The sequence below is a fragment of the Gekko japonicus genome, unplaced genomic scaffold (genome assembly GCF_001447785.1).
Source record: "Gekko japonicus isolate JY-2015 unplaced genomic scaffold, Gekko_japonicus_V1.1 scaffold4098, whole genome shotgun sequence".
Taxonomy (NCBI): Eukaryota; Metazoa; Chordata; class Lepidosauria; order Squamata; family Gekkonidae; genus Gekko; species Gekko japonicus.
Window position 1 is genome coordinate 80,508 of NW_015161535.1, and position 17,601 is coordinate 98,108.

A 17,601-nucleotide genomic window follows, 5' to 3' on the forward strand; every position below is an offset into this window, starting at 1 on the left:
ACATATGTATATATGTCCCAATATTTCTTTTACATCTCCAACAGTTTCTATTAGCTGTTGCATAGCATTTCGCTATCCTCTCTGGCGTCCAATGCCATCTGTAGAACATTTTATAAATGTTCTCTTTAAATGGTATTGCTCGCATTAATAGTATCAAATTCCACACTTTTATCCAAGATTCATGATGTTTCTCCACCATATACATTACGGGCCCATTCAGATTACAGTCTGCAACAGTCCTACACAGTTCGTTAATAATTGGCAAAATCACAACCACAAGGAGATATGTAAGGTGAGGCAAATATGTGTAAATTCTTTGTGCTCACATCATTCCCAAAATAATGAACTATGTCAAACAATTACCTCTTACATGGGCCAACTACAACATTAATTGATTTGTATTAAAATGTTCAATAGAGGTGCTTTTTTACCGCTGTAAAACTAAACACAAGATGGAACTATTCACTTTCAGAGCTGCAACAGAAAAATTAATAAACTGTTATAATCAACCCATGAAACGTATTGTCTTAAGAAAACTACGCCATCTGTTTAGAAAGATCTTGCAAACTGTTACTTTCCAATCTATAAATATAATACAGAAATTTCACATAAAGTTGAGGCATTTTGTCATTGCAGTACCCCAGTTTTAATATTTATTTAATTTAATTTAAATATCACCCTTCCTCCAAGGAGCTCCAGGTGGTATACATGGATCTTCCTCTCCCTCTACCCATTTTATCCATACAACCCCTTAAAGTGGAATAGTATGAGTTAATCAGAATTATCCATTGATTTTCTTGCCAAAGTGGGGAATTATTTTTGCGAGGTTATTTTAATATATTTCATTTGGTTTATGTAATTGCTTATCTGTATGCTGTCTGGGAAAAGTGAAGTTTAAAAGTGGCATGTAAATACGATCGGATACAAAAAGAGCTCCATCTGCAAGCAGGAAACATTTCAACCCATGCATTGGAAGGTTATATATTTTTTGTTCTGGCTGTAACCCCCCCACCCCGCCATGCTGCTTTAAGTACTGATCTTAATGGTCTCAAACTGTAGGAGCAGCTTTTTGGAGAGCAAGATAAGCTTCAGTGGTAAGGGAAGCCAGAAAGGCCCCTTCATGTGTGGTACATGAAGTACTTGGAATCCTAACTTTCCTATTAGGAGCTGGTTTTGGATACATTAAACCGATATAACTATGACTATATGATCTAATGGTTTCTTTCTGTTGCATCTTGATAAGAAAAATGAAAAAAATCATATTAATTTTATTCTGGGCTGTACAAAATCTTTGGCTTGTCCTCAATAGAGAGCTGTGATACCCATGAACTAACAGAAAAGAGAAAGCAAGATTATAAATCAGCAGTTCCTCTTTCTCACCCTTTCTCCCTCCCCTTCTCTAGGGAAAAAATGAGCTAATTTTTCCCTTTCCAAGAAAAATAGAGTTATTTTCCCTATCACAGCTGCCCTAATTTCCTAAATATTGTGCAGACATAGCTCCTCTGTCTGACTTATTTTCTTGCTCCCTGTAAGGGTACTGCATACAAACAGCTGAAGGTTGGTGCTTTTTCTATAACCCACAAATTCACCTAACTCCAGACAAATGACTGGGGGCTAATTCAGATTTGTTTTCCTCTTATGGCACTTGTATGCTTTCCATGCATTTAGGAATATGTTTGTTCACTTACTCTAGTGATGATTCCCATGTTTCCAAGGCGTAATCTCAATTTTAGCTGGGACTTTGAACAAAGGGACTCTCTGCTTTTCCTGTACTTGTCTACTCTTGGAAGCACATCTTCTGCCTCCATGGTAGGTGGTATCCTCCTTCCCTCCCTAACAAGGAGATATCTTATGAATATTTCACGCTCCTCCAAAACTGATGCTGAATATTCCTCATATGGCCTCTGTCTCTGCTTTTGGCTCAACCAAGTATCTGGGAATGGCCTCAAACAAAATGGTGAAGATTTTATGAATGACAGTGCCTTCATGTGAGATCTAGTTGATGGATCACAGGATTCTCTGTGGGTAACCCCTTTTTTCCACAGCAGTGGTTGGTCATTGGTTCTGGAAACAGGAATGCCCACTCAAGGAACAGAAATATAAAAGGGTATTTATTTATTTATTTTGATTTGTAAAGCTGCCCTGTGGAGCATGACTCAAGGTGGTGCACATCAGTATAAAAAATAGACATATACATAATAAAATCATATTCAAATCCATACTATAGTACAGCAAAAAAAAAACACTATAAAAAGTTATGCACTGTTGCCAGCATATTATGAGAACACATTCAACAACAACACAACAAACCTTTATTGGCATAACAACAGCAGCAGCCTTAGGTACAGAGGCGGTAGGCACGCAAAACTACATTCAAAATCCCAGTTTTAAAACAGATCCTGTATCACTGTTGTTGTTTTTCTTTTCTTTAATTTATGAACCTTGATTGACAAGACAAACAGAAATGTTTTGAAAGAAAAGCCAGTTTCAAGCGAAAAGTATGCATGATGCTATGATGCCATAGCATGGCTCAGCTGTAAAGCCAAATAATAGTTTGGTGCCTCTATGCTTGGGCGTCCCCACCCCCTGGCCACATGGTCAGAGTCAATTAGTGCTTCTGCATTAACACCAACCATATAATTTACTCTTACATCTGCACTGGCAGACAATGATTTTGCTTTCCATCCAAACCAAGATTGCAAACCAGCTTCAAATATGGACTGTAATCGTGGTTTACAGGCAAAGTGTAAATGGCTAACTATGATTTGCTCTAAAGTAGAAATCATTGACTCTGAGCATGCAAAGGGAGGTGAACAGAATGGGAGAATAAGGAGAAAGGGGCCAGGAGTTTAGTGAGCCTAGACCTCATTCACATAAAGCCAAATCATTGTTTGATTTAAGTCTTTCACCATACCTGTATAGTTTCCACAGCTGAGATTTTAACAGGAACACCAAACAACTGCGATAGTTACTACTGCAAAGGAAAAAGGGGAGCAGTGGAAGAAGGGATGAATAATTAACTGGATATGCAGAAGTTGATCCAAATCTATTTCGTGTTTTGAACTCAGACATAGCATGCATCCCCAAGCAGAGATAATCTGTCTTTGAGCATTACCAAACTTTTCTGTGTAATGAAATCTATCGGACAGAAGGAAATTGAAGTTCACAGATCTGATTTGCCAAACTTATGGCAAAACTAGAAACAGAAGTGGGAACGCCCCATTTCCAGTACCACTCTGTTCACTATTCCATACTGTCTACTTGTTTTAAAATATCTGTTTAGCTAAAGACTTCCAGTGGCTGAAATATTTTTCAGGAAGCCAGATCTCAGCACTTGTTCTGAATGGAGTTTTCATGCACAGCTGTTACCGTGATTTCATAAATGTCAAGGATACATGTCTGCAAGGATTTATTTTAGCGTTTTAAATCATAAACATTTTCTCATTTCTTTTGTCTCAGCAGGGAAAGAAAACATTCTTGCTGTGTTAACTACCCGGATCCAAGTGATAGAAAATAAACTATTGCTTGGATGTCCAATTCTGCTATATTTTTTTTTAAACATTCAACTTACTATCCCGCTCGAATCCCTTGGCTAGGGGTCTCTGAGCGGCTTACAGGTTTGGTGGTGCTAATCACCATTTCCCCCTAACTAGGGCCACAATGTATACGGGGATGGGACAGCCTACCGGCACCCCCCTATGGTGGTTGTTGTTGTCGTAGTTGTTTCTTTCATCGGCTTGGCTCGGCTCCGGTCGGGTCTCTGGACTGGCGGGTGTTCTTTTTCTGGCGTTCGGTGGTGGCTCTTTCCTCCTGAGGCGCGCGGCTCCGCCTGCTTCCGGCCCGGCAACGTCCCTTCCGGCTCCGCTGGGCTGGTGCTCGGCGTCCGCGCACGCTCCTTCTTCTTTTAACGACAGCTATTCAGGGTCTGATGCTGCTTTCATTTGAGTCAAGAGTATAATATTCTCATTCATGGGTTAATCAGTTTTGTGTTCAGTCTGTGTTCTTCTTAGTAAAGAGCAGGCAAACTATTTTTCTGTTCTCATCTATTTCGGGATAGAATTAAAAAAACATCTTTCTCCGTCACTTCTCAGAACAATTTAAAATTGTTCTGAAAAATGTATACAAATATAGCATACATTTGGACATGCAGGAAGCTATTCAGTTTGTAGCATCCTTAACTCCAATTGATTGTGGAGGCACTTAACAGAATTGCATGAACTTTTTCTTTTAGCTAATGAAAAGATATACACTTGTTAGTTCACATGTTAATATGGATGCTAGTGTGCATTATTCTCCAGCATGCTAGTTCCAGAGGTCATTTCGGGGGGGAACGCAGTTCCCCCGGGTGAGGTACGGGGGGCGGGGCACATGACGAAGCCCCGCCCCCTGCTTCCGGCCGCCCCGCTTCCGGCCCTCATTCAGCCAGAAGGAGGCAGGAGAAGAGGGAGGGTAAGTTGCTTCCTCCTTGCCTCTCCCCACCCCTGCCTGCCTGGGGCCAGGGAGGGCCTTCGCGGGGCTTCCTTGCACTCCCGCCGGCCTTGCAGGTCTACCGCCGGGCCCCTCATGGGGCTCAGCAGTGGAGCTGCAAGGCCGGCGGTGGTGGCCGGGACCGTTGGGGGCGGGGTGTGTGGCCTTATGATACACTTCCGGTGATGTCAGGGTGTGTGGCCTTATGACACACTTCCGGTGATGTCAGGGTGTGTGGCATATGCTAATGAGTTATGCTAATGAGTTCCCCTAGCTCTTTTTCTACGAAACGACCCCTGGCTAGTTCTTATCTAGAAGAGGAGACAGACACCTAATTGTCATTAAACAAAGCCTGCACGAATAAACCAAAAGCCCTGTTCATGCAAACTAGCAATCTGGACCCTCTCTATTAGCTAAAAAGACTGTAGATGCAATTGTGGATGCTGAAAATAATTGTCTGACCGAGGGGTAGAGGTTTCCACTTGAACAAAAGGAACAGAAAGCTGTAGCAACAGCAAGCTACATATGCACGGAAAGCCTTATACATTTGGTGAAACTTAAAGCAGAAAAATGGTGGACAGTAAACACACTGGTACCTCTTTATTATCTGAACAAGACAAATTAGACTGGCTTAATCTGGAGGGAAATTTGGAAGGAAATGTGTACGTCCCGTATGTATGTGATACGGCCATAGCTGTCATGCAGTGTTTTATCCAGTCAAGTTTCTGTAATATCATTTCTTGTGCTTTGACTAGAATTAAATTCTGGGTAGTTGATTATATGTAAATACGTGCACTGTTATTAAAAAAAAATCTACCTCATGCTTTAATTTCTACTTGAATCCAGTCTGCTGGGTGTGCACAAAGATCAACAGATGATCCTACAATATGTATGATCCTACAATATATGAACATGTTACTATTTATATGTATTTGGAAGGTTATTTTCCCAGCCCTAGAAAAAAAATTATCTACATTGTCTGGAGATCCCAAGGAAGGAATTATGTTTTGTTGTATGACATAAAAATGCGTGTATGTGAAGTTCTTATCATTGCTTATTTATATGTTATCTTTACATGATTGAGTGGTAGTAGATAAATTCCTTACCCAATTGCTCCAATATTCAGTTAAATGGCTTTAAAAGCGATAATGAAGTTATGCAAAGCTGGGAGGAGGGAGAGTTAAGTTAGAGGTTATTTTTTGTTGTGCTGTTGTGAACCCTGGAGGGAGTTTCAAGGCAAGAGAGATGTTCAGACGTGGTTTACCATTGCCTGTCTCTTCATCACAATCCTGGTATTCCTTGGTGGTCTTCCCATCCAAGTACTGGCCAAGGCCAACCCTGCTTAGCTTCCGAGATCCAACAAGATCAGGTTAGCCTGGGCTGTCAGGACACACACCTTTATTTATTTATTTATTTATTTATAAACTTGTAACGGAACAGCAATCCACAGCAATACTATACCACTATTATTTATTTGTAGAAGACTTACTTATATACTACAACACATTTTGTCATAGCATGACTAAAACGACAAGAAACTGTGAAGTGTTCAGAATTAGGCTTTGTGGTAGCAATAATCTGAAAATCTGATCATTAGAGTACAAAACCCTGAAGGTTTAAAAATGAGTCTGGCCCTTAATTTTTTGGGCCAGCTCCTAGAGCCAGTGAAGACTTGTCAATGCCAAGCTAATAACATTACTTTAAATAACAAAAGTCTATACAATAGGTTTATTCTTACAATAATAGTATGCTAATAATAGTATTGGAGCTGCGGTGGTTCAAATGGTTAAAACGCTGAACTGCAGGCTGTGGAAGGTCGGTAGTTCAGGAGTTCGAGACCCGGGTGCCGCATGACAGAGTGAGCTCCCGTCTCTAGTTCCAGCTCCTGCCAACCTAGCAGTTCGAAAGCAAGAAATTGCAAGTAGATAAATAGGTACCACTTCAGTGGGAAGGGAACAGCGTTCTGTGTGCCTTGGTGTTTAGTCATGCTGGCCACATGATCACGGAAACGTCTTCGGACAGCGCTGGCTCTTCAGCTTTGTAACGGAAATGAGCACCGCAACCCTAGAGTCGGATTCGGCTGGTTTTCGAGCAAGGGAACCTTTACCTTTTACTAATAATAGTATGCTAACAGTTCATGGTGATTTAAAAAAAAATTGGTACTAATTATTACTTTGGGAGCCTATCGAGTCGAAGGGCAGGATATAAATGTTGAAAACTTGATAACAGCAAAGAAGCATTCCGTTATTACGTCACAATCCAGCAGGTGTTCAGCTTGCATCTAGATCAACATTGAGCACCATGGTTATATAATAATACTGTGAATATAAACCATATTCCTGTGAATATAAACCATATTCCTGTAATTAACAACTGTGTTAATTATAACTAATCAAAATGTAGTAGTTATGATTAATTAAATTATAATATATTCCATTTATTATCTTTGAGAAGCTTTGTTGCTGAATTTAATTATTTAGTGGTGTCTGTCCTGTAATTTCAGGAGATCCTCCCAATGCTTTGTTCACTGGGGAAAGCTGCAGCTAAGGTTTACAATCCTCTGTGGCATTTGTGTTTTACTATAGTCTTAGATATGACTGTCATAAAGACCACCTAGAACCACTATTCCCTCTAAGCTGATTTAGTGTGAGTTAGCTCACAGTTTTTTAGCCTCCAGCTCACACATTTTTGTCTTAGGAAGGATGGCTCCAGAGCAAACTAATGTATGCAGTAGCCAAATTGCTCACTCACAACTTTAATGCCAGTAGCTTACAAAGTAGAATTTTTGCTCCCAAGACTCCACAGCTTAGAGGGACCATTGCCTAACTAGAACCCTCCCCTCCCTGGGAGTACGCTCCATTGAACAAAATAGGACTTCTGAGTGAGACTGGCTTAGGATTGGTCCCATAGATACAAGAAGTTTGAAGATATGTTTTGTACAGGTTTCATCAGTCCCACTGTACTCAACCAGACTGGCTTCTCGGCAAGTGTATTCTCCACTGTACTCAACCAGATTGGCTTCAATCTATAGCTTCTGCCAGTAGATGAAGACTTTTTGGTTTCGTTTGGCATACCCCCCAATAACCATTATTGAACCGCCTCCCTGGTTCTGGTATTGTTTGTGGGGGGGGGGGGTTTGAATTATTTTATAATTTAAAATGTTTTTTTTAATGTGGGACCCTGATCGGGTGGAAAGATGGCATAAAATGTGTTAAATAAAAAAATACAATAAATGTCCTCACTGAGGAGAACATGGAGCATTGTGAGGTTACATTCATTGTGACTTCATTATGACTAGAGAAAAAGGCTGGGCACTGACCTCACTGACATAGGTAGTTTTGAAGCAATTTGATGGTCTTATATGGTTGAAAACAAGAGAATGCTAGGAAGACTGGGAGCACTCCTCCTCACTCATCTTCCAACCTCTCCCACACAATGCTCCGTGTCCTCCCAGATGATAACACAACCACCGTTATCAGTCTACCGGTGAGGGAGAAAGATCCCCCTAACTCAGTTAAGCAAGAGCCAACACAATTTTGTTTATTTTACTGTAGCAATTCATACTCCACCTTTTGATCAACTAATCTTCAAGGCAGCTTTCAAGCAACAGATTAAATACAACACAGATAAAAAAAAGAATGAAGATGTTCATGCAACGGGATTCCCCCCCCAAAATCTTCTTTCACAACTCTTTTAATGGAATTCAGCTACTGAACATATTAAGTTATCCAGTTAAAGTCTGTGACAGTTCTGAGTACTATTTTTATATCATATTCTTGTACACTTGTATGTACTGAGGGTTCTTAGATTACTCAACTTAAATCACTGAGGACTGCCAAAAAGGAGATTATGTTAAAACCACTGGCATGCGACGCTTTCTGTTTTGCTATACAAGAGACAATCGGTAACAGCTGTGGTAGCACCACAGGCTCTTGGATTGTGTCAAGGCTGTAATATAAAGCACTGAATTTTATAGAATGACCAGCTTCTATAGTTAGAGAAACAGAATGACTGACTTCTACACTGAAAGGAATGAACGACTGAACCTCTTGAAGAGATACTGCTTTACACTGGGCTTAATTAGCAAATCAATCTCAGAAGATTTCTGCAAATGTATGTGTGTGTGTGTGCGCGTGCATGTGCGTGCTATAAAGTTGCTTCCGATTTAGGGCAACCCTAGGAATTAATGACCTGCAAAACATCCTAACACTGGCAGCCTCAGTTCTCAGTTCTTGCAAAATGGTTATTGACAGCCTTGCATGGGTTTTGCAAACTGAGACCAAGAACATTTCAGTGTTTGTATTCCTCTGAGGCCAATATGGAAAACTTAAACTGTTGCTGGGATCCAAAGACATAGAGGGGGCAACTAAGACAGATGGCTCATGGAAAGATGTGGGCAACTTTGGACTTTGTACCACACAGTGTAAGTGTGAGAGCCAGTGTGGTGAAGTAGTTAACAGCGTTAGATTCATATCTGGGATACTCATTCAAATCCCCTGAGGCCGGTCACAGTCTCTCAGCCTAACCTACCTCACAGGTCTGTTGTGAGGATAAAATGGGGGAGAGGAGAATGACGTAAGCTCCTTTGCATCCCCACTGGGGAGAAGGGTGAGGTACAAATGAATTACATAAATGATACAATTCGATGGTGGTGGACACATGTGCGAGATAAGGCAGGGGGGAAGCGAGGCTATTTCCTCTAGAGGAATCTGACCTGCAGTTGCATGATCACACAGTCCTTTGATGCTGTGGGGGCAGCCCGCCACTGCATGATCAGACGCAACCACGGGTGAGTCATTTTTTCTTTTGTCATTTGTTCCCAATGTGCTTAAACGGGGAATCGATGAATTTTATCTCAGCACTGAGGGCTCCCTATGGAGTGTGCAATGATGCGCATACTGAGAAGTGGGGGGGAAGGAACAACTGCACGGAGTCAGGATGGCCTGTTCAGACCATCTCAACGCCATGAGAGCGCGGTGGAGCGATCAGACAGAGGAAAGTCCGTCCGTGGCCCATAGCAACCCGTTTGCTACCAGACTTCCCCTGGTGTCTTTTTACTCCGCTTCTGCGGCAGAGCAAAATGGGTTGCCAACGGGTGCGGGGCACTTCCCAGATGTTTGTGCCTGATTGCGCCCTTTAAATCCGCCCGGCATTCACGGCTATGGTGTGGCTACTTGTGTGTGTGATTGCGCCCATTGTTTCTGAAGAATGTGTAATAAAAAAATGAACTGTCACACTGATCTCCGTCCTGCCTTATCATTCTGATCCTCTGATAATCAAACCAACCTATAAGCACAGAATGAGTAGCTGTTTCATTTGTTGCAGCCAAAACTTCCACAGCTCAACTACGGAAAAATTTCAGGACAGCCACAAGGAAGCAGTAGCTCTTAAAAGTGTGGGAAGTTCTTATCATGCACAAACTGACATTTAAAAATGGCTAGACAGCTTAACAAGAAGAACAATTTTTTGGAAGTGTGCCTTTTGTTAACAATTTATTTGGAGAAGCCTATTAGATCTGATTTAGCTCAGTATACATCTACATTGTGTTTATGGACAGAAAATGATTACACTGGACATTTTGACTGTGTGGGTGGGTGGAGAGGAGAGGGAGGCTTGGAACCTGGCATCATGTGCTGATGTTATATGTGGTAGATTGTATTGTTTACTTGAAATTTTTCAATTAAAAACATGTCTTAAAAGGAAGAAGCCCATATATCTAGTTTAATGTGTATACACAATGGAAAACATGCATGCCCCCCCTCCATATAATACCCCCAAATGTGCTATCCCACATTATCTTACTCATAACATGTGAAGCAGCCTACATGTTCCTTTCTAAAGTGCTTACTGCCTTCAGTTACAAATGCGTAATAAAAAGGTGCCTAGTGCCCTTGTATAAACTATGGGCATGTCTTAATTGGGCTCTTTTATGGGAGGAGACAGGATGAACTCATTCAGTGTTCCTTATCCTTGCAGTCCACACACACTCTAGCATTAAAGCCTACACTCCAAAAATAGACTGATTTACAGCAAGAGGCCCGACTTTCTTGGAGTCAACAGACAAGCTCTCATTAGACATAAAAGTTCACTGTTAAAGAACCCTTCCACAACTGAAGTTATGGAATTTTCACTACTGATTTATCTCAGTAAGACTGGATGCTGTACTTTTCATCACTGCATTTAATACAATCTTAAAGTAGTCCATCATGATGAATTACTGTAATACTACCGATATATCATCACAGGCATCCTTCGACCAATACAAAGTTCCAGTAATAGAGCAACACTGCATGCCATTCTTTTCAGCATATTTTTTTACATCAGAAGTTCTTACTGTGATTTTCCAAGTACATTTGCTGTTTGGAGGGTAGACTCCTGGGTATCCTTCACTGCCAATAAACCCTGATAATCCAGTTAGAGCACCACCACATTTAAAAGACCTGGAGGGGGAAAAGGGGGACTTTACTTACTTCAGAAATAGTACTATAAAGGCTGCAGAGAATAGCTGTCATCTGAAATGCCACTCATAAAATGTACAAGGCATCTGAGAAAAGCAATTAAATTCTCTGTAGTTATTTAAAATGTAATACAATATAGACACCTTAAAATAACTGACATATGTAATGCATAAATTCAAAATTGATCAGCCAGGCCTATCCCACAAGTAAATATATTTCTAATGGGTACAAATGGGTCTTTTGGGGAAGCTGGGGAGCCACATTTCAGAGACAAACTTTCAAGAATGGTCGTAAGTTCCACGTTACCAAAAACTGCTTACGGAATATGTTCTGCAGTTGCTTGGAAGCACAGGCCAAGAAGATACTAGTGTTTGCAGAAAATTTACTACTGTGCCAAATCTAGTTCAAAGTGCATTACATACATGTATTATCTAAGAAATCTTTGCAGTAGGTGGTTTATAAATGAAGTAAAATAAATATTCTTTGATACCTAGAAGAACACATGGTGACTAAAAGAGACTAAAAGAGATCTCTCTGAGGCAGAAAAGGGGGGGGGGAGAAACCAAGTTCCACATAGGTGGGTGGAGTAGCCATGGCATGACCACTGAACAACACTCATCAGTGATTCATCCCCATCTTAGTCAGAACAGGAGATGACAGAGATATGGAAAATTATTGACTAATGTTAAAAGATACACAGCATGCTGATTTCAGACTCATATAGTCAACCTTTTACTCTCTGAGGGCATTCTGCTTCTGATCTTAAAGTCACTATTCTTCTAAAAAGAACTTCAAAGGAAGAATACAAAGGGAAATTGCTTAATTAACATTCATCAAGACATTTAACGCACTTTCTCTGCCAGGTCTTAACAGGGACTCTGACATTTCTTACTCTGTGTTAATATCTCATTCCACCCTTGACAGATGTTAATTAGTTCTTCTATACCTATAATTTTCTAGTTAGAGTTGCATATCATGACTTATCCTGACTAGACCTATTTTACTTAGCTATCAGCAGTTGAATCATAGAATCATAGAGTTGGAAGGGGCCATACAGACCATCTAGTCCAAGCCCCTGCCCAATGCAGGACCAGCCTAAAGCATCTCTGACAAATATTCATCCAGCCTCTTCTTGAAAGCTGTCAGTGAAGGGGAGCTAACCACCTCCCTAGGCAGCTCCTTAGGCTTACCACCTCTGAACCACTCTGACTGTGAAAAAGTTTTTCCTAATATCCAGCTGATACCTTTCTGCATGTAATTTAAACCCGTTGCTTTGGGTCCTGTCCTCTGCTGCCAAGTGGAACAGCTCCTTGCCCTCCTCCAAATTACAGCCTTTCAAATATTTAAAGAGAGCAATCATGTCCCCCCTCAATCTCCTCTTCTCCAAACCAAACACTCCCAAGGCCCTTAGCCTTTCCTCGTAGGGCTCAGTCTCCAGACCCCTGATCATCCTCATCGCTCTCTTCTGCACCCTCTCCATTTTGCCCACATCCTTTTTAAAGTGAGGCCTCCAGAACTGCACACAGTGCTCAAGGTGCGGCCTGACCAAGGCAGTATACAGAGGAGCTATGACCTCCTGCGATTTCGATGCTATGGTCCTTTTAATACAACCCAAGACTGAATTTGCTTTTTTTGCAATCACATCACACTGACTGCTCATATTTAGTTTACAGTCCACTCATACCCCAAGATCTCTTTCACATACACTACTCCCTAGAAACGTATCCCCCATCCAGTATTTGTGCTTGACATTTTTGTGGCCCAGATGTAATACTGTGCATTTATCTTTGCTGACTTGCATCCTGTTTGCAACTAACCACTTCTCCAGAGTATTTAGGTCTTGTTGAATTTTCTTGGGTGTTTGCTACTCCTCCCAATTTGGTATCATCAGCAAATTAAATGTAGACCTTCTACCCCTTCATCCAGATCTTTGATAAAAATATTGAAAAGTACCAATGGCTCTTATCCATTATGAGTGGCATGATTACTTTTTTGAATGGATAGTTTTAAACTGGTCCTTTTCATGACACTCCCCCCTCTTCCTTCTCAGCTTAGAAGGGAACACTGATTACATCCTTCTATGCATCTTGCCATTTAGTGGCCTTAAAAGGGTGTAGCTTTAAGACTGCACAACCCCGTATCCTCACCTTTCCTTACCTCACTGTCTCCTTCTCAGTGTCAGCTATGCTGCCATGGGGGTTGGGGAGTTCATTCTGTGTCTTGGTAATTGCTATTGCATTCCTACCTCTGCTGTTCTGCCTGTGCTGAAATGCTTATAGCTACAGATGTGCAGGAGGCGGATGTATTGTCTGGAAGTCTCCTATGTACCGTGAGAGACTACTGCTTCCCAGCTTTCGCCACCTAACCGTTTCCTAGTTGGTCCCGCGCGCGGGAGGGTAGCTAACTGGCCCATGCCATGGGGGGGAGGGTGCATACGAATGCCCTATATCCTATTATGTTCAATGGGTTGCCGCCATTCTTAACAGTGCCTGTGTTACTGCATCTATAGCTTTGCAATAAAAGTATAACCGTTCCTGAATGCGTGTACTTCGTTGTAAGCCGTGGGTTCTGACACTCAGCCACTCACCAAACAACTTTTTATCTGCCCCCTTATCTTCAACTATATTTATTAAGATGGATCAAGATGGGTAGTCATGTTAGTCTGTCTGTAGCAGTAGAAAAGACTTAGAGTCCAGTAGCACCTTAAAGACTAACAAAATTTGTGGTAGGGTATGAATTTTCATGAGTCACTGCTCACTTAATTCATTTATTATATTTAATAGTTATTTACTTCATTTATGCCCTACCTTTCTCCACAATGAGGACTCAAAGCAGCTTCTCCTCTCCTCCATTTTATCCTATGGCCCTGTGAGGTAGGTTGAGAGGTAGGATGGCTCAAAGTCATCCATGGCAGAATAAGGATTTGAACCTGAGTCTCTCATATCTTGGTCAAGAATTCTAACCACTACAACACAACAGGCTTTCATAGGCTTGCCAAGTCCCCCCGGGGGTGGGGAAACCCCCGCCCGAGAGGCCCGTTACCCACTGCCGGCGGATCGGGCCCCGGGGGGAACCCCACCCCCAAAGCATGTGACGTGCCCAGCGTCAGCACGTCACCCGGAAGTGACGCAGTCGCGTCGGCCGCGTTGGGGGCAGGGCCGCGGTCATCCGAGGGAAAACTCTATGGTTTCCCCTGGGATGATTGTGGCCCCAGCGTGTCCGACGTGGTTGTGTCACTTCCGGGTGACGTAACTGCAGCCTCCCAGAGCAGCGCTGGACTCCCCCGCTATACAGACGGTAAGGACTTGGCAACCCTAGGCTTTCATGGGTTGGCCCCTGTTGAACAGTAACCAGCAACTAGGCCTGGGTGAGTCACGCAAGCGATGTGGTAGCAACTGACTTGATGGTTGCTAACCAAGACTGGCCCCAAAGAGTCTTCCCTCAAAGGCCAAAACAGCCCTGCAGAGCACCATGCCCCTTCTCCCTGACAGAAACCAAGGCTGGCAACACTGATGGGGCTGCCTAGCATTGGCTACTTGAGGGCATTCATTTATTAAAGCTGCAGGTGCTGCTTCTATAATTCTGTGTTTCTTTTAACCCCTTTATTTTTTTTAGATGCAGAGGAGTTACCCTCCATACATCTGACGAAGAGAGCTGTGTTTTTTGAAAGCTTATGCTACAATAAAGTTTGTCAGTCTTATTATTTTAAAGATTTTTCTGCAAACATGGGGCTTTCCTCAAGTTTGTAGAAAGATGTCTTGTCTGTTCATGGCTCCAGTCTCTAGATTTAAGTATCCACAGAACTGGGCACACTGAGAAATAAATATCCATTTATCATTATAACAATCATTACAACAATATTCAACTGCTGATTTTTTAAAGTGAAAAAACTCTTGTAGCGTGGGCAGAGATGGCCACCTCTGGGTTAATGGGTCAGGGAAACTTGCCAAGTGGAAGTCCTATAGCCGCTACAGTACGTTGGTAGACGCAGCAGGTTGTCTCCACGTGGACAATACCAAAGCCTTTGAATAATGCTATAATCTCAAAATCTCCATATCCTGTCTTCCAGATGTGTCACTAAACTACAGAGGTATTCATTGCCACCCTGTGTTCACTTTTATAAACTTAACTCTGATGTTCCCCAGCACTTCTGAACTTGAGTGTTCCTGACTTCCCAGGCCATTGTTTAAAGAAGAACCATGGAAGAAAGATCTACAAAAAGTAGGTACAGGAGAACATTCTGGCATCCCTCATCATGTGCTTGGCACTGTGCATTTCCTGAAAAAGGCTCTGTGGATTCAATCCTCAGTAGATAAACTGTTGCATCAACTTGAGCAGCAGAATTTAGCAGAATATTAGGAGCAGTGGTACATCACCGCTTCAGTGGTTGTGTACAGAGCAAAACCCCCCCCATAAAAGCAATACAGAGTAAGTCAGATAATCCCTTTTAGATCATTAAAGTTGAGACTGCAGGGGAATATTTTCTATAATTAGTTCTATGCTTTCGTAATAAATTAACTTGGTTTTATTACTGAAGAACTGAACTAGCTGTATGAAATGTTCCTTCCTATGTACTCAACTTTATGCCATGTCAGTACAAGTCTTTATTGCAGTATGGGAGAAACCTCTCCCCTCCCCGCATAAGTACAGCATACTGCAATAAAGTCTGTTACTGACATGGGATGGTGGCTCATGCAAACCACTGGCCTGGAGTCGTATTATTTAATCAACACTGCCAATGGGTAGGGGTCCAGCACAGGCTCAGCTCAAGTTGCACGCTCTTTGCAAGGTTTGGATTCAGTCAATGAGAGAATCCTGTTTGAAACTGTCAACTCAATTACACATCCCGCGTTGAGTTTTAAAACTTTTTTCTTCTACAAATGCAGCCTCCGGGGTTGCTTGGTCAGGAGAAGAGAACACTATAGAATGAAAGACTGAAGGAACCTTAACCCTTCCCTCCTGCAGTTTTCTCACGGCAAAAAACAACTCTGACTTGCTTTGTGTTGTGGGAACCCATATGGTCCCGTCCGCCCCCCCTCCCCAATGAAAGCAGTTAGGTGCCGGCTTTTTCCAAGGAGAAAAAGTCAGACGAAAGGATTAAAAGCTCCCCCACCCCCCCGTTCTCCTTCATGATAAAGAGATGTCGTAGGCTGCATCTGTAAAATGGGGGGAGTCGTTTGAAATAGACAGCGGGCGGGGGGGGGGGCGCTGAGCCCTCTTCTTGTGCATGTTAACACGTGCTGAGTGGCTAATCACAGCTGTCCTGTCTGCTATGCATCCACTGCGTGCTACAGGCATACGCTTCTTTTTCAAACATCTCAGCGTTTACAGCAGACCTATGGCGAACAAATAGCTGCCTGGGACAGCATGGTCTGGAAACCCTTATAAGGCTACACAGGAGCTCAACACCGTTTGACCGTGAAACTCTCTGCGCCCTAACCCCGATATTTAGGCATCTGCACATGCTCAGACAATTCTTGTTACTTCAAACCTTCCCAGCAGCACCCAACCCGTGCTTCGCGCTGGTCCTCAAACTGCAACCCCTTTTATTGGCAGAGGACGTGGTCCCACTCCACCGACTCTCTGTGGCAGAGAAATGCTTTTCCACTCCCCGTCGCGCGGGACTGAGCAACGCGGCAGCGGACTCTCCCTCTCTGTCCACCTCAACAAGCCGGCAGAGTCTCGCGGGAGCAAACTGTGGGTCGCCCCTCAGCACCACGCGGGAGCTAAGCACTTTGCTGGGAGTGCCTACTGGTGCGATGCCCTGTGGGGGCAGCGAGAGCTGGGACGCCGCGCTGTCCTGCTTGGGCAGTCCGTGGCCAGGGAAGGGCAGTAAAGCAGCTCGGTGTCCGCAGAGCATCTGCCGTTCGCGGGCTCTTGTTCTACCGCCCACACTGCAACAGGGGCTGACTAGCTCAAGGAGAGTTACCTCGGCCTTTGCGGCTGCCGCTTCTTGGAGGTCTGAGCTGCGGCGACCAGCAAAAGTCCCAGGGCCACGAAGGAGCACGAGGTGGCTGTTCTCATTATTTTGTCCGGGTCCGAGCAGAGGCAGCTCCTGGGCGACGGCGGCGCGGGAGTTGGTGAGGGACCACTTTTATAAAGCCGCGTAGAGGCGACGCTGTCCCTGGAGGAGTTCCTCGGGCGACTCCTCGTGAATATCCCATTTGTTCGTCAAGGCGAGGGGAGGAGAGAATGGGCTTCGTCCCCAGGGCGGAGGGAGCCACCCCCTCGGCCTCCTCCCCCTTGGTGGTGAGTGGAGCGCTTTGAGGTGGGACGAAGTTCTCGAGCGCCTTCTTCACGAGGAGGCCGCCTTGGGGAAAACCCCGTTGGGAAATTATTGCTGAGGGCTTTTGGTGTGCAACGGCGATGTAAACTGAAGAGTGGCTCTTTCCTTCCTGCTGGGCACTGTTGCCCAGGGAGTCCTCATAGAAATATAATATGGCCTTCTGGTCATGGTAATAATTCCAGAGGCATGGCCCTATTAGTGTCTTGCAGCAAAAATAAGCAGGGATCTTGCACCATATTCAAGACTAAAAGGCTTTTTTATTCTAGCATAAACATCTGACCAGGTGGCCCTCTAGAACACGAAAGTTTATGCTAGAACAAAAGCTTGTTAGTTTTTGAGGTTCTGAAGGAGCCCCCCCCCCACGTCACTGGAGCGCAGTTCAGTATAGGA

General features: G+C 43.3%; 1 protein-coding gene across 1 annotated transcript in view; it reads right to left on the reverse strand.

Annotated features, from left to right (window-relative positions):
- Positions 1 to 16,949, reverse strand: part of PCOLCE2 (procollagen C-endopeptidase enhancer 2) — a 45,402-nt gene extending 28,453 nt beyond the window's left edge. The window contains exons 1-2 of the mRNA XM_015429279.1: positions 16,855 to 16,949; positions 10,802 to 10,907 (exon numbers count right to left, since the gene is read on the reverse strand). Of these exons, the coding sequence (XP_015284765.1) occupies positions 10,802 to 10,907; positions 16,855 to 16,949 (201 nt within the window). The remainder of the gene's footprint in view (positions 1 to 10,801; positions 10,908 to 16,854) is intronic.
- Between the last annotated feature and the right edge of the window lie 652 nt (positions 16,950 to 17,601).